The following is a 22,421-nucleotide window of genomic DNA, read 5'->3' on the forward strand; positions in this document are numbered from 1 at the left end:
TTCTCCCACGGGTGGCCCTGTGTCTCAAACCTCCACTGCCTCCACCCTGTCTGGGGAGTGTTGAAACAATAGCTGCCCTCAGAGCCGGACCCAGGGATGGAATTTACTAATCAAAAGGTTGACCAGTGATTGGCCGTGCCCTGGTCTGTTTTGAGGAAGAAGATTTTTAGGTCCTTTTCTGTCAGCAGCCCCTAACAGGGATTGGACCCACAAGGCCTTTAGCAAGAGTGGGCATGGGTGCCAGTAGCCGCTGCAAGAAGAGAGCAGGTCGCAGTCTTGACCGTCAGTCATTAGCCTCTTCCTCCCGCTCTTCCCTGGGCGCTGTCCAGTGTTCTTCTGGCCTCTGGAGTTTCAGAATAGTTGTTTAGACAGTTCTGCCTGGTTCACGGTGGTTTTGGCAGGAGGACTGAGTCCTAGAATTCTCTACTCTGCCATTTCCCGGAAGTCTACAGTTTACTATTATATACATTATATTAGACTGTGAGTTTCTTGAGGGCAGAAATTTGTCTTTTCATCTTTATGTTCCCAATTTGTTCATGTATCAGAAGTGCTTAAGATATGATACTTTCTCAAGAAGTGTGTGTTAAATAAATATATAAATTCCATTTAATTTTCTCAAGACTCCTGTTTCAGGTTGTGTGGTGTCCATTTTACAAGTAAAGAGGTTAGGAATTTATCACGTTCTCAAGGTTACACTGACTTGGGACATATATCTAGACCTAACTCCCAGGTCCAGTAACCTATCCAAGTTTCTCCCTCCGTATGATTTCTCCTGACTAGGCTTTGACAGGTCGTGATAGTTTCTGATCCCATATTTCCCCTGCCCTATCATCTTATAGCTTGAGGTAAGCCTTCTTTTACATCTCTGTTTCTTATTAAAGAATCTCAAATGGATTAAGAGAGAACTCTGAATAAGGAGTCAGGAATATTGTTTTTTTATATTTATTCCATTTTTTTTTTTCACTATCCCCTCTCCCACCCTGCTGTTTTTTTGCTGTCTGTGTCCATTCGCTGTGTGATCTTCTCTATCTATTTCTCTTTTTGTCTCTCTCTTCTCATTTTTTCTCCTCTAGGATTCACTGGGATTCGATCCTGGGGACCTCTGATGTGGAGAGAGGTTCCCTATCACTTGTGCCACCTCATTTCCTGGTTTCTGTTGCTCCTTGCCTTGACTCTCCCCTTCGTCTTTCTTTTGTTGTGTCATCATCTTGCCACATGCCTCACTTGGCACGGGCACTGGCTCGCCACGTGGGCGTGCTTTTTTTTTTTTTAACCAGGAGGCCCCAGGGATCAAACCCAGGTCCTCCCATATTTTAGGCAGAAGCCCAATCACTTGAGCCAGGAATATTTCTATGAGCCAAACTCCATTTCTATGAGACAAACTCTAGCTTTGTGGCCCCAGATAAAACAACTTTGAACAGTGATTGGTAATAGCAGGTATAGATCAATAATGGGTATAAGGGACTTTGATGAAGCAATTTCTAGGAATTTAATTAGCAAAAAGGAAATGTATAACTCTTAAGGTAGACAAGTTAACATAATTTATAAGGCCCATCTTTAAATCTAGCAGTACAGTTACAGCAGCTCATTAAGAAAAATACACACACACACATATTAACTATTATTCCCTTTGCTCACAAACTTTCTCAGGTAGCTGGAAAACATAACTTGTTCACTTTTGTAGCATATATATTCTGAGAACAAATCTAATCTAGCTCTAAGTCCTTACCATCAAAATCTTTCATATTAAACAAGTATAGAAATCAATTTCATTTGAAACCTAAGTAACATCTTCTTGACAAATTATCAAGACACTTTATCTCTTTTTTTCTTAGTTCATATGTGCATGTATTATTCTCCAGAAGAAGCCTAAAGAAACAACTACATTGAAATAAATTTTTATCGGGTCATTTATCCATCCAACAAACATCTGAGTGACTTGTGTATGCTAGGCCCAGTGCTGTATGGAAGAGTATACAGTAGTGAGGAAAAAAGATGACGGTGTTTATCCTTGTTGATTTCCAGGTTGGAAATTTTATTGTCCCAGATTTTCTCACTTTTACAGAATTATTTTTCTAAATGAATTCTACTGAGGAAATTCAATTTGGTTACTATTTGGAATTGCATTTTCTCTTCCAAAAGAAATCCCACAGTTGGATGCTGGGGAACTATCATGTATAAACATTATTTGCCATCCAAGTAAATAGTGTAAAATCAAATCCCTTTTTGAAAGTTCATTTAAAAATGTTACAGTACAACAGAGAGGGAAAATTTCATAGGGAAAGTTAAGAATGTTGGTTCAAGCCTTCAACAAATGAGTCTGCCTCGCTGGGGTCTCAGGACATAGTGGTGAACAAGGCAGGCAATATGTAGATTACTCAAGCCATAAGATGTCAATTCCATTACCAATTATTTTTGAATGTTTGCTTACCATATTATTAAGAGGTATTAGGCCTTGGAATAGTAATGTAAATTATCTTGGCCTTCAGAGAGTCGCAGAATAGCTAAAAAAGACTGTGAGAAGTTCACTAATAGAGGAATATTCAGAGATTACAGGAGCACAAAGAAGATGGCTTTTTGATGGGTCTTGAAAAATGAGTAGTAGTTCACTAAGAGAAAAAGATAGGAGGGCACGTGGTGGTGAATGATATTCTAGCCAAAGGTAACCACGGACACAGTGAGAGGGGAGCATAAACTAAGTGGCATATTCTGAGTACAGCAAAACACTCAACTGTAACCAATCCTAAGATATGTGGGAGAATTGACTGGAAATAGGACCAAGGGGGACAGAGGGCTGGTTGGTTTGAGGTCAGAGTGTGGAGACCCATGCAAGGGACTTGACTCTTACCCTCTAAGGAGTGCAGTGCTGGCCGAGGTGTTAGCAAGAAGGGTAACATTGGAAGATAGCTCAGGCAGCAGTGACTGTTGCTTTGGCTTATTGCCAAAGTCTGGGTGACCATTAAGAGCCTGAAAAGGCAACTGTTATAGAGAAGGAATAGATGTCCAAAATATTAGTACTAGAGTTAAGATGTCAGGGCAATCAATTGAAGATGCCAGGTTAAAAAAGAGGTGAAGGAGGTCAAAAGAGTTCAGGCTTCTAGACTGGGTGACTGGTGGGTGCTGCTCTCCAACTGAGATAAGGAATACAGGCAAAAGAGCCGGTTTTAGGGCAAGAAGATGAGGTTCAGGTTTGGACCTGTTGGGATCAGGTTTGTATTACTTAAGTTTGAGACTTCTGTGAGTTAAATCTGGGCAGATGTACCCAGGAGGTAGTAGGGAATTCAAGTTTTTTGTTCAGAAAACAGTATAGAGATTTGGGAGCCATCAGCATTCAGGTACTATCTAATCGGCAAATTAGCATGCAACAGTATGTGCATCAAGAAAATGTTGAGGGCACAACCCCAGAAGAAAACGTTTAAAAGGATGGGCTGAGAAAAATCCGTTACTGAGTCTCGTTATTAGGAAGTTGATAGAAAAGGAATTGGGATAATGTAGAAATTAAGAAAAAAATAAATAATACAGCTTTGGTTTGGTGGGGTTTTGTTGGAAGAATGAAGGGCTGAGTAAGACATCTAATACTGTAATGCAGTGAATGGGAAGACACTTGTGCTGGATCGTTCTGGTCAAAGAGAAGCCACAGAGCATATGAAGAGCACACTGGATAAGGGAGAATTGTCCAGAGTCAGCATCTTTTATGGCAGGACACTTTCCAGATGCTGGAAATATAGCAATAAGTAAAGTGCTGCTATTGTGGAACTTCCTTTCTAATGTATGCAGGTAGGGGACTGGGAGGACAGACAATAAATAAGAAACTCCATAAAATGTCTGTAATAAGGTGCTCTGGAGGAAATGAAATCAGGAAACGATTTTTACGTGAGATGGTCTAAGCAGACTTCATTAATAAGGTATCATTGAGCAGAGACCCGAATGAAATGAGGAGTGATCCATTATAAAAATAAAGAGTTTGACTTCTCTTTCCAAATAAGTATTTCTCTTCCCAAATAAATAATCTTTGTATTCTTTTCCTTAGGCACTGTAAGGAGATTCCTAGAGATTCATGGGGAGACCATTGAGAAAGTTGTATTTGCTGTCTCTGAACTCGAAGAGGTATTTTGCTAATTATGTTACAATGTTTAAATTTTATTTTTAGTGGTTTTTTTCTTTTTCTCATCATTATTTATTGAATTGCCAGCAGACAAGTCCTAATTATGTATATTTAGCAGTGAGGCTTAATATCATTCCTTGAAAATGACTTCATTAGAGACTTTTTAAGAGTCAGGGAGCAGCAGCTTGTTCATATTTTCACAGCTAAATTGTTTTGCTAGTGAAATCTTACAAAGTGGGGTTGTTCTACTTGGCTCCCTGTGTTAGAGCATCTCCTCTAAACTTAGGATGGGGTGTTTGGGAAATACAACTGAAAAACTGCTGTGCTGGAAAAGCTTTGGTGTCTACCTGACTTCGAAACCAATGAGAGCCTAGCCTAGTGGTTGATACTTAGTAAGTTATGAGGCTTATATGTTTTGGTTTTTGTTGTTCAAAGTCAGATTTAGTATGTTTCAACTGAATTTAGACCTGATTTTATCTTACTAGGCTATAATTAGTTTTAATGGGGACTGTCCACTTCAGCTTCTTTTATTTTCCAGTTGTGTCTTTGGACAGGCTACCTAATCTCTCTTTGCTTTGGTAAAGTAGGAATACTAATAGTTCCTATATCACAGACCTTTTTGGACAAATGACTAATGAATTAATACATGGATATATCCATTTAGCATATGAAGTACTTTTGGATTTGCTAAAATAAGTCACGTTTACTTTGGTTGCTGATTCTTCTTATTTGACCTGGTTTATCAGTTCTTTCCATGGCCTCTCATTAAATGGCTAGCATGTATCATTTTTGCAACTGGTTACACCAGTGAATACATCCTCAAGGAGCCCATAGTCTATTGGTGAAGACAAACAATTCAGATAAATTACGATAGTTGTGATAAGTTCATTGGTGGAGGTTTGAGAAAAATGGAAATACATTGCTCCAGTCAGGTGTGGGGTTAGGAAATGCTTCATATAGGAGTCATTCTAAAGGAATATACGTGAGATTTGCTAATGGAAGGGCAAGTAGCAGTAGTGAGCCTCTGACCTGCCATGTCCCAGCTCTGTGCCTTGATGGTCTTGCCGTCCACCCGGATGCTGCGGGAGCTGAGCTCTGCTGATGGCGCTCTTGCTCTGCAGGTTGAACTGGTCGTGGGCGGTGTGCAGCAGTTGCCCCTCCCCATCCCTGAGTCCCTCATGCTCCGTTTTGAGCAGATAGTCATACTCACCATCCCAGGTCCTCATTGTCCTGGTGCTTCTGGTGGGTCACTGGCTCCGCCTCTTTGCATTCATTTTTCATTCTTTTAATAATTCTGAAATGTCTTCTTTTGTCAGTTGTCTTCCCTTTGCCATTATGGGCTGAAAATGAAAAATTCTGAATTCTCAACTCAGTTCAATGAAAGTTAAAAACAGACTATATACAAGAAAAGAAAACTCCAGGTCAATATCCCTTATGAGTAGAAATGCAGAAATTCTCAATTAAATATTAGCAAACCAAATTCAACAACATAGAAAAAAATTGATACACCATTAACAAGTGGAATTTACCCCAGGAATGCAATATTGATTCCAGATAGGAAAATCAACTAAGGGTAATAAACTATATTAATAGAATAAAATAAAAAAGCCACATGATCATCTCAGTAGATGCAGAAAAAGCATTTGACAAAATCCAACACCCTTTCATTATCAAAACAGTTAATAGACTAGGAATAAAAGGGAATGTCCTCACCAGATAAAGGGCATCTATGAAAAAATCTATAGCTAGCATCATACTTAATGGTGAAAGGCTGAAAGCTTTCCAAGTTTGGTAAGATAAGGAACAAGACAAGGATGTCTACCCTTGCCACGTCTATTCAATTCACTGTGGACGTTTTAGCCAGGAAAATTAGTCAAGAAAAATAAATAGAATGGATCCAGATTAGAAAGAAGAAAGTAACACTTTCTATTCACAGGTGACGTGATCTTACATATAGAAAATTCTAAGGATTACAGGGAAAAAATGATTAGAATAACAGAGTTCAGCAAAGTTGAGAATACAAGATCAAACAAAAATAAATTGTAAGGGGGGAGGAATGTCGTTAAAGCAGTTGGGCACCCACCTCCCACTTGGGAGATCCCAGGTTCAGTTCCCGGTGCCTCCTAAAGAAAACAAGCAAGACAGCGAGCTGATGTGACAGGCTGGTGTGACAGAACAAGGAGATACAACAAGCAGGGAGCAGGTGTGGCTCAAGCGGTTGAGTGCCTCCCTTCCACATGGGAAGTCCCATGTTTGGTTCCCGGTGCCTCCTAAAAAAGATGAGCAGACAGCGAGCGCCAACAATGGGGGTGGTTAGAAATAAATAAATCTTTTAAGAAAACTAATTGTAGAGGAGCAGATATAGCTCAAGTGGTAGACTACCTGCCTCCCATGTACAAGGTCGTGGGTTTGATCCCCAGTACCTTCTTAAAAAAATTGTATTTCGATTCACTGGCAATAAAGAACCTTGAAATGAAATTTTGTTTACAATAACATCAAAAGGCATCAAATATACTTAGGAATAAACTTAACAAAAGATGATGTATAAGTTTTAGACATTGAAAACTAAAGAACAATGCTGAAAGAAATTAAAAAAGATCTAAATAAATGAAAAGACATCCCATGTTCATAATTGGAATACTTATTATTGGTATGTTGGCAATTTCCCCCAAGTTCTACAGATTCAATGCAGTCTCCCTCAAAGTCCTAACTGGCTTTTTTACAGAACGGTAGTTCTAAAATTCATATGGATATGCAATGGGACCAGAATAGCCTAAGCAATCTGGAAAATGAAGAACGAAGGTGAAGGACTCACACTTGCTGACTTCAGAACTTACAGACAAAGCAAGAGAGTGTGTACTGATAAAAGGAGAGATATATAGATCAATGGGATAGAATTGGGAATCTGGAAATAAACCCATGCATTTATTGTTAATTTTGGGGCTCCTTTTTTTTTAATTTTGGTAAAATACACATAAAATAAAAACCATTTCACCATTTTTTAGTGAAGAGTTCTGTGACATTAAGTGCATTGACAATATTCTATAACTTTGACCACTATTTCCAGACTATTTTCATTGTCCTAAACAGAAACTCATACCCATTAAACAGTAACACCCCCTTTCCCCACCCCCCACCCCCAATAACCACTATTCTTTTTCCTTTGTCTGTGAATTTGCTTATTCCAAGTATTTCATATAACAAAAGTCGTATAATATGTGTCCTTTTGTGTCTGGCTTATTTCACTCAACATGATGTCTTCAAGGTTCATCCATGTTGTAGCATGCACCAGTACTTCATTTCTTTTTATGACTAAACAATTTCTGTCATATGAATATACCACATTTTTTGTTTATCCACTCACCCGTTGATGGACACTTGGCTTGTTTTCACATTTTGGCTATTGTGAATTTTGACAAAGGTGCCAAGACAATTTATTAGGGAAAGAATAGTCTTTTCAACAGATTGGGACAAATGGGTATCAACATGGAAGGGATTAATTGGAACAGGGACTTGAATTAAAGAACTAGAACCATAAAACTCTTAGAAGAAAACAGATATAAATCTGATGACCGTGGACGACATAATGGTTTTTTAGATATGGCACCAAAAGCACAAGCAACCAAAGAAAAGAGATAAATTGTACTTCATAAAGAATAAAAACTGTTGTGCTTAAAAGGACACCACCAAGAAAGTGAAAAAGCCCATAGAATGGAGAAAATATTTGTAAATCGTATATCAGGTAAGTATCTAGTTTCCAAGATATGTAAAGAACTCTTTACAACTCAACAATAAAAAGACAACCAAATTTAAAAATGGGCAAAGGATTTGGATAGACATTTTATCAACAAAGATACAGAAATGCTCAATAAGTACATGAAAAAAATACTCAATGTCATTAGTCATTAGGGAAATACAAATCAAAACCACAACCAGATTCTACTTCACATCAGTGAGGATTACTGTAATCTCAAAGACAGGCAATAACAGTGTTGGTGGGGATGGAGAGAAATTGAAAACCTCATACATCGCTGGTAGGAATGTAAAATGGTATAGCTGCTTTGGAGTGTTTCTCAAAAAATTAAACATAGAGTTACCATGTAATTGAGCACTTCTACTCTTAGATATATATACAAGAAAATTGAAAATATATGTCCACTTAAAAATTTGTACATGAATAGTCATAGCAGCATCATTCATGATAGCCATAAAGGGGACATATTTGAGACAACCAAAATATTCGTCATCTGATAAATGGATAAACAAGATGTGGTATATCCATGCAGTGGAATATTATTCAAATATAATATGAATTGAAGTATGAATACTACACCACAGATGAACCTTGAAAAAATGCTAAGTAAAAGAAGCCAGAGGCCAAAGGCCATATACTATATTCTGTTTGTATGAAATGTCAGAACAGGTAAATCCATAGAGACAGGAAGTAGATTAGTGGTTGCCAGGGGCTGGGGGAGGAGGGAATGGGAAGTGATGGCTAATGGGTACAGGGTTTCCTGTTGGAATGCTGAAAGCGTTCTGGCATTAGATGGTGGTAATGATTGCTCAACTTTAATGTACTAAAAACCACTGAATTTTACACTTTAAGAGGATAATTTTATGATATGTGAATTATATCTCAATTAGAAAAAAGATTACAAAGATTGAGCCTTCGGTCTTTAATACACACTTGAAAGATGATTCCCATACTTTGGGCAACGTGATAAGAACACTGAAGGATGATGGTGTATTGCATGGTTTCATTGTCCTAGGCAACTCCATCATTCTCATATTTTATTATTTTATTTTTGTTATTTTTAGCCCAGCTAATAATTGATGAGTAATGATAAGTAAAGATGAAATAATGTTTAGGATGATGAAATCACAAAATGTTTCTAGATATAAGAAAAATGAGATCACTAAAATGCTATTATGTGTCAGATTTATAAACAGGTACAGTGGACCAACTCATGACGAAATTATAAAATAGGAGTTTTATTCTCTTCTTTCAAAAGTAAGATCTGTCTTTATTCTTAAACTGCTAAGAAAGAATGGAAGTCATGAACCTAGCTGTCCTTCACAAATACTTACAACTGTTGAAAAGCCCAGAAGCGAAACCTGGACCCGGTGGACAGTGACGCTGTACTGAGGGTTGAGGAGGTAGAGCATCAGAGCTCCTTGTTCAGGTGGAGGCAGGGGATGGGGACGGGAGCGGTAAGACTTAGGGTTTCGGGTTCAGCACTTTGGAATCACCAAGGTGGAATCACAGTGAACGTAAGTGGTAGCACTACCCTGATCCTCGACTCAAGCCCAGATGATGGTGCCCAGACAGCAGTCTAGCCCCAGCTCAGAAGTGGTAAGGTCTCTGTTCTCCGCAAGGCTGTCTTAGCATGTGTGGAGGAGCCTTAGCACTGCTCACATCTGCTTTGACGGGGTTACCTCATTGCTTTTCACAGAATGTCTTACTTTTCTGCCACAGGCTGTCTACCAAAAGCTGCTACCTCTGTATTTCCCAAGGTCATTGAAAGAAGAAAGTCGGTCATTGCCATACCTCCCTGCAGACATAGGAAATGCAGAAGGAGAGCCTGTGGTACCTGAACGGCAGATTAGAATAAGTGAGAAACCCGGTGCTCCCGAGGGTAAGTTTCCCCTATCTTAATTTCCACCTTAAGGAAACAAAGGTACCGATGAAACACCAACCACCAAAGAAGTAGGAATCTAGCCTGATCTTGAGGCGCTCTCTGTTGGTATGACAGTAAGACTAAAAACAACTTAGAAGTTTTCACTCCGTGTCTAGTTTGTGTTAGGTGGAGGAGATTCAGAGGCGGTGTAATAAACGTCTCACCTTCATGAGGCATATGGTCTTACGCAGGAAACTGATGAGGCAGTAGGCAAGTACATTCTCATCTGAATTTTTAAACAGCTCTAATGAAGTCCTCTGACAGCCTTACTTAACATTGACTGTGAAGACAAGAATACCATAGGCATTCATTTTATTTCTTTAGGTCACATCCTTTTGTAGGTTAAAGTAAAAGGTAGCTCACATTAGGATGGGAGCCATTCTGAGTCAGTTCTGTAAGACAGCTTGTTCTTACCTCTCATGGGTGAATGCTTAAGCTCATAAATACCTTCTATGGAGACATGCCTGACAAGCCTCACATCTTTTTATCGGAGAGCTACAAGAAAAGGGTAGCTAAAGGATTATTTATTGCAATATTCCTGCTAAAAGTTTGGTATGGTTACCCCACACTCTAGAACTACTGGCTGGAAAGAAGAGAAAGCAGATTGGGTGGGCTGCAGGGAGGGAGGGTGGCTTGCAGGCGGCAGCGCAGGAAGTAGCATTCATGAACAGGTAACTGATAGTGTAATACCCAAATGCCAGGACTTTAATACCCTAGTCACTGATGTTGATACCCAGCAACTTAAGAATCACTGAAATTCCTACTGTGAACACTTCTTGTAAAAATGAACATCAGGATAAAATACATAGAAGGGTGCTGAACTTCTTTTCATCACTAGTATACAGACTTAGACAATATCAAGGTCAAGTGGAAAGGGATCACAAATGGTATAGTATCAGGAAATGTCTTTCAACCAGACTTTACTGGAGGGGCCCCTGTGCAGTTTGGGAAGCTTGCACTAGAGTAGACCCTTGAAGTGTGCCCAGAATCATTTGAGAATCCTTATCTTTATGACCACCACTATAACATAAAATTTTTCCTCCATAAGATGATTTAATATTACAAGGTAGCGAACAGCAAAACCAATCTGATATGTCAGTTTGGGGCAGTAGATGAGACTTAACTCACTAGTCAGAGATTCCCTTCTAACCATCATTTCTAAAGAGTGACTTGATTTGCATTCCTATCTCAGAAAAATATGGTCTCATAACAGTAGGCCTTAGGGTTCATAAATATTATCAAGAGAAGTTAAATTTGTTAAAATATATATAATCAGCTTTACTTGTGAAGTTGAAGGAAGGCTGCTAAGTATTTTTTAATGAAAGTAGGCTTTCTAAGCTGTTAACCTGTCATGTTTGAGAGGCAGTGAAGTAAAAGTGGCGGAGTTCCAGCTGGACGGCTCCCCACGCTGGGTTTCAAGTGGGGGCATTGCCTTGGAGAGCTCCCCAAGGACCAAGGCTGCTTTTGTTTTGTTTTGTTTTGTTTCCTTTAATGTGTCTAGTAAGGCAGTGGGCACCACACTCTGAGATGATCCATTCTGAAGGGACTGGTTTCTACTAGCCAACTCACCTTGGTCGTAGGGATAAATCCAAAGTCAACTTATTTATAGTTAGAGCCATAACTCTTACAGACCAGAATGATTATGTTGACCAGTAGAGAAAACTTCTCAAGAAGATAAATTATAATCAGAGTGTTCCTTAGTCACTGTGGCTCATACTCTGCCATCCTCATCCCTCCATCTTCTTTACCTGCCAAACGGGCTAGGGTTTATATCCCAGGTACATTCTCCTTCCTTAAATAATGCTAGATAAAAGCTCCCAGACTTTTATTCTTTAGACTTCTTTTCTGCTAGACGCTGTACAATCCATCTTTAAACCTAAGTACTTTATAATTACAGGTGATTTGGGTTATTTGTGGTAGTTCTATAAAGTTTCTGTGAACACTGAATTATCAAATACCAAACCATTGCTTCTAGGGAAAATACAGAATTAAGTTCCTGGGAGCCTCTGTTCACAATGTTTTATCAATCAAGCAATACATAACCTTGTTTTTATGTGTGTTTCTATTTAAGGACATTATATATTTTTTTGCTTTCCCCTTAAACCTGCATAAAGTGATTTCCTAGGAAGTTCTTTGTTTCACCAGTCTTTTAGTGACTGCCCCAGTTTAACACCATCTAGAAACAGTATCATTGCCTTCAGAACATCTTAGTGCAACATTGAACTTAAATAAAACAAATTTAAGTAAGTTTAATCATAAATCGCATTGGGGGCAGGTCATTGTAGCTCATTAAATAAGACACTGATTCATTAATAGTGAACTTGTGGTTAAAAACACTATAGCTCACACCTGAATGAAGTTTTTCTAACACGTATCTTTTCCGTAAGGCTCATCACAGCCTTCTTGCCCTTAGGAACACTAGACAGTACTTCAGTGCTATGCTTTGGGGACATTTTAAATGGCAAAATCACCAACAAAAAGCACAAAAACATGCAAAACTTGGTACTAAATATACAGCAAAAAGGACACATGTTTAAACAAGGCCTGAGAACATGTACATCGAGTGACTCAAATGTTTGGCCACTCTGCACATGGCCACAAATTACTGTGAAAGCACTGTTGGATATCGATTTTGGAGTTACAAGCTAAGTTTAATGAGTAGGAAAATCTGCGAAAATGGGGAGTGACTATACTTCTATTTTTTTTTTTTTTTTTTTTTTTGGTTATGCTCACATTCCACTCTTCCTATCATAACGTCACACTCAGGTCATCTTGATTTGATTTCATGTATTCCTAAAACTTCTGTCACACTTGGACAAGCGGTTTATTTCATCATTTCAGTTCTACAAATGCCTCTTACTTCAGTTTCATTCTCAAAGAATAACCTTAACCCCGTTTATTTTAGTTACTTCACAGACATCTCACTGCAGCATGCAGTCTGCTGATAGCACTTAACTGCCTAGTTCTGTGGTAAGCTCTCTCTTATACCAGTATTTTGTTACAGATGACCAAGAAGAGGAGGATGAAGGCCTGGGAGTAGATCTTGCTTTCATTGGCTCTCATGCTTTCGCTCGAATGGAAGGAGATATTGATAAGCAAAGAAGACTGATCCTGCAGGGACAGTTATCAGAAGCTGCACTGCAGAAGCAGCATCAAAGAAAGTAAGCCAAACCCCTCTGATCTGATAGACACACAAGGGAATGAGAAACAAGAAAGAGCCCATGTCTGCTAAATGCATCTGCATGTATACATGTGTCTTCTAACGTATTCATTTTAACTTCATTGAGGAATATATTATCCCCGCTTTGTAGATGTAAAAGGTCAAGGTTAATTTGTATTGAAGCCAGTGTTCAATTTCAGAGCTCCTACTCTTAAATTTGTAAGTTTTATTTTTCTCCCAACTTACCCCAAGGACCTATAAGGCATCTGGCCTGTTCCATTCCTTCCAAGTGGTTTCTGAAGCAATTCTGAATATGTCTTTTTTAAGACAGAGAAATAGCTTCTATACTTCTCTGAGTACACTTTTCCAAGAACTAACAGTTCTTGTAAAGCTACCAGCTTTTTAAAAATGTTTAAAGGAAATTAAAAATAATAAACTTTAATGACTAATATCATCCATTGCTTTATAGGGTTGGTTGAGAGAATATTAGCACATAGCTTATTGGGAGCATTAAATAAGGTAGTATGGTAAGCTTAGAACAGCCCCTGGTACTTGGCAAGTTTTAAAAATTGGTTATTGCTATTCTCTAAGCAAACCTAGATCCTTTTACATTCAAACTATGGTAAATGCCATTCCCTTTGACTGCAGTACTTGCATCCTTCAATTCCTGCCCTTCCTCCAGGTTTCAGCTTAGAAGTGATTGCCTCTGGAAGCCCCTCTCCCAGGTCTGGGCTAGGTGCCGCCTCCTGTGTCCTTCTTTCATACCCTGTACCTACTCAAATCCTGACATAACAATTACCACACTGAACAGTAATGCTATCTAGTTGTCGTCAGTCTCTATTAAGTGGAGGTTGGACTGGATCTCTCGAGGCACTTACAGAATTAAAATTCTTGTCTTCTCAGTTCATGGTCTTCACTTGATTCCGATTTTATTTTTATAAATGAAAACAAGGTAGCCAGTAGAGGGCACCAGTGAACAGTTTTATTTTTTCCCCAAGGAAACTGTCCCAAGCACATGGTAGATTCATTTGGCTGCGTGTGAGAGTCATCTGACAAACTTTCTTTAAATATGATGCCTGGGCTTCCCCTCACATGACAGTGTGAGACCTTGGCATCTGTGTGTGTGTGTGTATATATATTTTTTTTTCAAGTTTTATTTTATTTATTTCTCCCCCCTCTCTCCATTGTCTGCTCTGTGTCCACTCGCTGTGCGTTCTTCTGTGTCTTCTTGTATTCTCATTAGGCAGCTCTGGGAACCGATTCTGGGACCTTCTGGAGTGGGAGAGAGGCGATCATTCTTTTGCGCCACCTCAGTTCCCTGGTCTGCTGCATCTCTTATTATCTCACCTCTGTGTCTCTTTTAGTTGTGTCATCTTGCTGCACCAGCTCTCCGCGTGGGCCAGCACTCTTGCGTAGGGCAGCACTCCTGCATGGGGCAGCACTCCACATGGGCCAGCTTACCACACGGGCCAGCTCGCCTTCACCAGGAGGCCCTGGGTATCGAACCCAGGACCTCCTATATGGTAGATGGGAGCCTAATTGCTTGAGCCACATCTGCTTCCCTATATATATTTTTTAACTTTTTCACATCACGCTCATGCACTTCTAGCTTTGGATATCTCTTTGGTCTAGAGCAGTGACTTTTAAACTTTTTGGTCTCTAGGTTCCATTTGCACTGAGGGGGAGCAGATATAGCTCAAGTGGTTGAGCACCTGTTTCCATGTATAAGGTGCTGGGCTTGATCCCTGGTACCTCCTTAAAAAAATAATAATTGAGAACCCCAACGAGCTTTTGTTTATAGGACTTATATCTATCCATATTTACCATATTTTGAATTACTTATTTATAATATTGTTATAAAGTTACTAAGACTTATTTGCCTTCTTCACTCATTTTCTCACAGTGACCAATGGAGTTTTCCGTAGGCTACTTGCCATGTGATACTGTAGTGGATTAAATACAGTTATTTTCATTAAAAGTTTATGTTCATGTAATAGGGTTTGGGTTTTTTTTTAAGATTTATTTTATTTATTTATGCCCCCTCTTGCTGCTTGCTTGCTATCTGTTCTCTGTGTCCATTCACTGCACGTTCTGTGTCTGCTTTTCTCCCTTTGTTGCATCATCTTTTTTTTTTTTAAGATTTATTTATTTATTTATTTATTTATTTCTCTCCCCTTCTCCCCACCTCACCCTGGTTGTCTGTTCTCTGTGTCTATTTGCTGTGTCTTCTTTCTTTGTCCACTCTGTTGTTGTCAGCGGCATGGGAATCTGTGTTTCTTTTTATTGCATCATCGTGTTGTATCAGCTCTCCGTGTGTGTGGCACCATTCCTGGGCAGGCTGCACTTTCTTTCATGCTGGGCGGTTCTCCTTATGGGGCACACTTCTTGCACGTGGGGCTCCCTTATGCGGGGGACGCCCCTGCGTGGCACGGCACTCCTTGCTCGCATCAGCACTGCACGTGGGCCAGCTCCACACGGGTCAAGGAGGCCTGGGGTTTGAACCGCGGACCTCCCATATCGTAGATGGACGCCCTATCCACTGGGCCAAGTCCGCTTCCTGTTGCGTCATCTTGTGCCAGCTCTCTGCGGGTGTGGGTGAGCCTGCCTTCACAAGGAGGCCCTGGGAAGTGAACCCAGGGCCTCCCATATGGGGAGCCCAATTGATTGAGCCACAGCCACTTCCCTAATAGGGTTTTTGTTTTAAATTAATAAGTAAATATTTTTGAAATTTCTTAGTCTTAATTTCTAATGTGGTAAATATTGATAGCTATAACTAGCATAAATAAAAGGTCTTTGGAGTCAGCAATAATTTTTTAACTCATTGAACGTGTCCTGAGATCAAAAAAGTAAAGAATCAATGATAAAGAATTTAGGAATTTGTGGTATAACTAAGCTGTAGTTATCTGATGGCATACTCTGCCATGTGCTAAATGTTTGAGTTTACAGATTATAGTTTGTTTGTTTGTTTTTAAAGATTTATTTATTTATTTAATTTCCCCCCCTCCCCTGGTTGTCTGTTCTTGGTGTCTATTTGCTGCATCTTGTTTCTTTGTCCGCTTCTGTTGTCATCAACGGCACGGGAAGTGTGGGCGGCGCCATTCCTGGGCAGGCTGCACTTTCTTTTCACGCTGGGCGGCTTTCCTCATGGGCGCACTCCTTGCGCGTGGGGCTCCCCCACGCGGGGGACACCCTTGCGTGGCGCGGCACTCCTTGCGCGCATCAGCACTGCGCATGGCCATCTCCACACGGGTCAAGGAGGCCTGGGGTTTGAACCGCGGACCTCCCATATGGTAGACGGACACCCTAACCACTGGGCCAAAGTCCGTTTCCCCAGATTATAGTTTTTAACATTTATTTCTCTTACTCTGTCTAGAGTTTTTATTTTCACATACTGAGTTTTTATGTTCGTTGATTAGTTGATATGTTGTTAGTTAATCAGGTTGAATAAATGAAACATTTTTCATCTCTGAGGAAATAAGTAGGTTTTATTTAGTGATAATCTTTTTGAAAGCTTTCAGTTCTTCCATCAATAGCAGAACTAAAATTCCACATGAATTGGCAATTAGAATTACACCATTCTTTTCATAATATTATGAAATACTTCTTGCCTTGCCACATCAGTATCTCTTTTCAATAATCCTTTTAACATCTGAAAAAATTAGACATTTTCTAATTCTTGGGTTAATATTTCTAGGTCATCTGCACAGTTGTGACACTAATATGGCTCTAAGTTGGTTTCCTTACAGAAGTTAGGAAGCAAACTAGATAGCCTTTTTAAAAAAAGACATCTTTTAAAACTCTTAGCTGAAATGATTTTACAGTATTTCTTTTTCCTTTCACTAATGGTTGGCTTAAGATCCAGATGCAGGAAACAGATGTGACTCAACCAATTGGGCTCCCATCTGCCATTGGGGAGGTGCAGGGTTTGATGCCTGGGGCCTCCTGGTGAGGGCAAGCTGGTCCATGCAGGGAGCTGGTCCATACGGGAATGCTGCCCTACACAGGAGTGCCACCCTATGTGGGAATGCCGCCTAGCGCGGGAAGGCTGCCCCGTGCAGGAGTGCCAGCCAACGCGGAGAGCTGGTGCAGCAAGATGCAGCAACAAGAGACACAGAGGAGAGACAATAAGAAAATGTAGTAGAACAGGGAGCTGAGGTGGCGCAAGAGAGTAATCACCTCTCCCACGCCAGAAGGTCCCAGGATTGGTTCCCAGAGCCACCTAATGAGAATACAAGCAGACACAGAAGAACACACAGCAAATGGACACAGAGAGCAGCCAGTGGGGGGAATGTGGAGGTGGGGGGATAAATAAATACAATAAATCTTAAAAAAAAAAAAAAAAGCCAATTGCTCAAGGCTTTTATGTCATTCATTACAGCAAAACTTTATCTTATTCATTCACTAAATATTTGTTCAGTCCTCACTAATGTGCCAAGTATTGTTCTAGGACGTGGAGATAGGTGACAAGCAAGACAGATACAGCCACTGACCTAATGGAGCTTAGTGTCTTGGAGAAGAGGGAAATGTTTAGTTATTATATAAATATCATTTAAATCACAAGTACAGGGTATGGTAAGGCTGCACAAGAATTTTTAACCAAGTCAGGATAGGGGCAGTTGCAGGGGTCATGAAAAGCTTGTGTTAATTCCAAAGCCAAAATTTTCTCCAGGCTATTAGTTTTATAGAAATGGCTTAGTTATTATTGGTCTTTCAAGGGAAATTTAGTTTAGATTTCCTTCATCATTCAAACTTTGGCTCCACAGATGGATAAGAATTAATTAACTGGAAGAATTGGCATATGTTAATTTTTTGTGTGAGGACAATATCCAACCTCAGTTGATTGCAACCTATTGAGAAACTATCTATGAGATCCTCAGTATTTCTGCCTTTAGAACACTATAGTGGCTCATTTGCTGCCAAAATGATGTATTTTGTGTGACTATCTGTGATTATTATTTTTTACTCATCAAGTAATAGAAATTTGATTATTTGGAATAAACTTTAGGAAAATCAAAGTATTTTGAGTTGCTGTTTTCCTATTTTAGATTTTGTTTTGTTTGATTATTGGTTAGGACAGAAATTTTATGTCTTCATAAAAGTAAAACGCGAACTACAATAAAAATGATGTGCAGTTTATAATGGAAAATACAAAATATTCTTTGGATAGATGAGATTTACAGGGAATCAGGGAAAACATTGTCCCTCTATAGAATGAGCGATAAAGCTAACATTTTTTGCTTTTACTCTCCTCCAAAGTGCAATTTAAAAGAAGGGGAAAAAAAAAAAGGCCAGATATAGATAGTCAAACTTACACAAGCTATAGTGGGAATGGAAGACACTTAACTAGAATAAAGAAGAAACCAGGTGAAGATTGCAGTCATGAGTTGTTGGATTGAAATTCACTTTAAGATCCTTAGAAACTAAAACCAAACCATGTCCCAGCAGTGATTCTAAACCTTTTTTGAATCATGTACCCTGTAAGAATCTGATGTATGCTGTAAACCTTCTCCCCATAAACAGGTTCATAGAGATTTTCCAACCAAAATCTATCCTTGGATCTCAAGTTGTTAATCACAGATCAAGGTTAAAAACATTTCAGAGTTTATACTATTTTGGACTAAAATCATCATGGACTGAAATCAGTTTTAGATGAATTAGGGACTCAAATCTTAAAACTCATGAAAGGAGTTAATAAGCTATATGTTTCCTACTTTGGAGAAGAGAGATTTCTTAAATAAGACATAAAAAACATTGACCCTAAAGGGAAAAAAAAAATAATTGTGACTATAAAGAACTTTAGAAAGTGAAACAAAGAAGCTTAGAGAAAATAAAAAGCAAAATGGGCGCAGATATTCACATTACACACAACTGGCAAATGATTAGTGTCAAGAATAAAAAGAACTCCTATACATCAATGAGAAAAGAAGAATCAGCCCAATAGAAAATTGGGCAAAAGAAGTAAATAGGCATCACACAAAAGAGAAAAACATGGCCAGTAAACATGAACAGGATCTCACCAGAGAAACATAACCATTCCAGATCTAATCAATTGGCAAAAATTCAAACATTTGATAATACCACATGTTGAAGAAAATGTGGATTCACATAGTCTCTTATTCACTTCATGTAGAAGTATAAATTGCGTGCAGCAAGTTAGAAAAGAGATTTGACTATCTTCAAAACTGAACACTTACATACGTTAAAATGGAGCCCTTCCACTTTTAGGTCAGGCACATGTACACCAGAAGACGTGTAAAACAATGTTTATGGTAACAGTGTTCACATTAGCAAAAACCTGAAAACAACCAGATTTCAGTGGGAGAGTGGATGGGGGAAAAAAACACACCAAACTATGGTTTTTTGTATAGTTTGAGTGTATTTTATATGGTAGTCAAAATGAATGAGTGGCGTTGAATATAGTTGACTCTTACTAATAAAGTAAAAAAAGTAAGACTCAAAAGATTGCTTATAGTATGACAAGCTTTTCCTAAAATAAGCACTACCAAAAAGTACTTTTTAGAAAAAATAGGATAAAGATTTTAAAAGCACTTTTTAGGAATACATATGGATGAAATAAAATGACATGAAAAGCAAAGCAAGAAGATTATAAACCTGGAATTCCAGATAATGTGTGGGGAAAGTCAAGGAATTAGAAATGGAGAAGGGTGACCTTTTGTTTAGATGTAGGTAATTGTGAAGTTGCTCACTTTTCTTTTGGATGGTGGGTTTTGGGGTTCAACCACACCAGAGAACCAAAAGTGCCTACAACTGAAAGCAGGAGGATTGCATCCAGCATCCATGAGGAATCTAAACCCCCTCTTGATATAGGTGTGCAGTGGACACAACCATTCCAAGGTCCACAGGAAGGAGGAATAGAGTTTGGATTTAGAGTGAGAAAAAAAAAAATTACTAATTAGATAACCAGTTTTTTTAAAGAGGGCCAAGCATGTACCAATGAGACTTCTTTGAACCAAGGATGATTAATTCTATACAAAATAAAGTTCTATACAAAAAAAAGTTCCCGTTTTTAAAAAATTTTTCAGAGTTGATTCAACCTAGACACTGAATGAAGGGAAGTATAGAGACAAGTAAGACGTCCTGTGGTCTAATAGAACAGAAGCAGACATTGCAGTAATCGCATGGAGCCTTACACACTGGTCAGGTAGGAATCTTTGGGGTACAAAGAAGAGAGCAGTTACATCTACCACACATCTAGACTTGCCTTCATTCCACTCTCTCACCCCCCACAGCTCCTCTCCCAGCACACACACTTGATTGTTAGACTACCTAAACTTCTGCAGGGCTGCTTGTTTCCTTTTATCTTAGAGCAAAGGTAATTGTCTTCGTGTCTGTCTCATATATTTGATAACTCTGAAGCCGAGGGGGGCTTTTATTACTCATCTCAGCTCCCAAAATACTCGTGTATTTCTAATTCATGTTTATTATTTCACTGAACAAAGATTTGAGTCCTCGCTGTGATGCAGACCTCCCATTTATGCAATAAATCTTTGATAACTTAGCTAATAAATGCATGAATAGAGTATATAAGTTAACAAGATTTACTCAATTCCTTTTATATGCTTTGTGTGAGGACTGTTGGTACTCATTAGACATTTAAGATCTGTTATCCTGTTTAATTTTATTGCGGAGCTGACTCAGTCATAAAACAGTGAAAAATAATACAATTGTGGATTTAGTGTAAATAACCTGGGAAATGACCTTGTGAAAATACGGAATACTGGGTATAACTTAGGGAGAACTTCAAGAAACACAGATCTTTTCTTGACTTCCTAAGTTATGTTGTAAACCAAAATTAAAAGCTATTATCTTTGGTGTTTCAATTTACATGGGTACGCAAGTTACCGAATTTAAAAAGGCAGTCTGGAGCTAATGCAATATCAGTTGTATTTTTCAGAAGCAGTAGAAATTTTGGTGAAACTGGCAAGCATAGCATTTGTCAATTACAGTCTGTATGTGATAAATTTTACATTAAATAAACTTAGTTATGTGATTGTACTTTATAGCCAAAAGCTGTCTTACCATGCACCGTTTTGCATCATGCGGAAGCTGAACTCCATAGAGGTCAAACAGCTTTCCAAGGGCAATCAGGTGATAAGAACTCCCATTTCCCCTCTCCTAGGTTAGCAGTTTTTTTGTTGTTATGGGATGTGGCCATATGTGACCATAGGCAACCTAGGCACTCCAAAGAGGCTTTTCATACATTTAGATATCTTGAACTTTTTTTTCACAATAAGTGACACTTTGAATTTTAATAAAGCAGTGTACTATTCCTACATGAAATAATGGAAAAATGACCTTTCAAGAAATCTGGAGACTTGAGTTCAACTTCACCATTAAATAGCTGAGTTATCTTTTGCAGGTTATTTACTCTCTTTGATATCATTAACTTCTCTTCCAGCTTTAACAACCTCTCAGCCAAAGCCAAACTGCAGTCCATATGACCTGGTATATAAGATAGACAGTACAACCAGTTTGATTAACCAGTCATTACATATACCTGGACTTAGTAGATAAAATTACCTGGCTCCTTTTATGGTCCACGTGACAAATGCAGCACTTAACTTGGTTTGCCCTGAAAAGTACACTCCTTGAGGGCAGTGCCATGTCCGCTCACTGTAATATTCTCAATACCTGTCATACAGTAAGCATTCAATAGATCTTTGTTGAATGAATTACAATCTATTTTAGAGACCTGCCATTGCTTTAGGATTTCTCTATTTGCATTTTTCAGTAAAGGAAAATAATAGTATTGAAAGCAAATGTACTCTGGGTACTTGGTATCTTAAGCATTTAGCAATGTAGCCTTCATTTGATCATAGAGAATTTTTTTAATCCTGTAGGATGAATACCTTCCTTTCTCAATAATTCATTTGTGTTTATCACTAACACATGTTAGAAATTCTGCTTTGTATATCAACCTCTTGCTGCCTCATTGTTTTAATGAAACATCAGTTTTTAGGAAAGGGAACAGTATTAAAAACAGGTCCCATTTACAAATTTAATTTACAAGAGTTTATTATAATGACTGTATATTTTATTTTTCTAGTTATAATCGTTGGTTATGTCAAGCAAGATCAGAGGATCTATCTGATATTGCATCTCTAAAAGCCTTATACCAAACAGGTGAGCTTAAGGATATGGTAACCTATATTTCTTTAATTAAGAATCCTCCCCCGCATTCCACTTGACTTTTTTTTCTTACTTTCCTACAATCTATCTATGGATAAAATATTTTTATGCTGATGTAGATAGCTTTTACCCATCATCAAGATCTTGAATATAACCTCTTAACATTTTTGACTTTTAGTTCTCTATTGGCCAACTTCATTTCCTCCTACTATCCTTTTTCTTATGTTAAAAAACAAAAAAACATTTTTTTCTTCTTTTAAAAGTACCATATTCTTGTTATACAAAATTTAAATCTTTTATGAACATGTAAGTTAGACAGTGAAAAGTT

General features: G+C 38.5%; 1 protein-coding gene across 6 annotated transcripts in view; it reads left to right on the top strand.

The window, feature by feature from the left end:
* GDAP2 (ganglioside induced differentiation associated protein 2) overlaps positions 1-22,421 on the top strand; it is a 78,577-nt gene that overhangs the window by 27,604 nt on the left and 28,552 nt on the right. For all 6 annotated transcript variants that reach the window (XR_011649578.1, XR_009187057.1, XR_011649579.1 and 3 more), the window contains exons 6-9: positions 4,031-4,107; positions 9,582-9,741; positions 12,788-12,944; positions 22,011-22,087. Coding sequence is in view for 3 of the 6 variants with exons in the window: in XM_058302969.1 (XP_058158952.1) it covers positions 4,031-4,107; positions 9,582-9,741; positions 12,788-12,944; positions 22,011-22,087 (471 nt within the window). In the remaining 3 variants the exon portion in view is untranslated. The remainder of the gene's footprint in view (positions 1-4,030; positions 4,108-9,581; positions 9,742-12,787; positions 12,945-22,010; positions 22,088-22,421) is intronic.

Source organism: Dasypus novemcinctus, chromosome 9, assembly GCF_030445035.2.
Source record: "Dasypus novemcinctus isolate mDasNov1 chromosome 9, mDasNov1.1.hap2, whole genome shotgun sequence".
NCBI classification, from domain to species: Eukaryota; Metazoa; Chordata; class Mammalia; order Cingulata; family Dasypodidae; genus Dasypus; species Dasypus novemcinctus.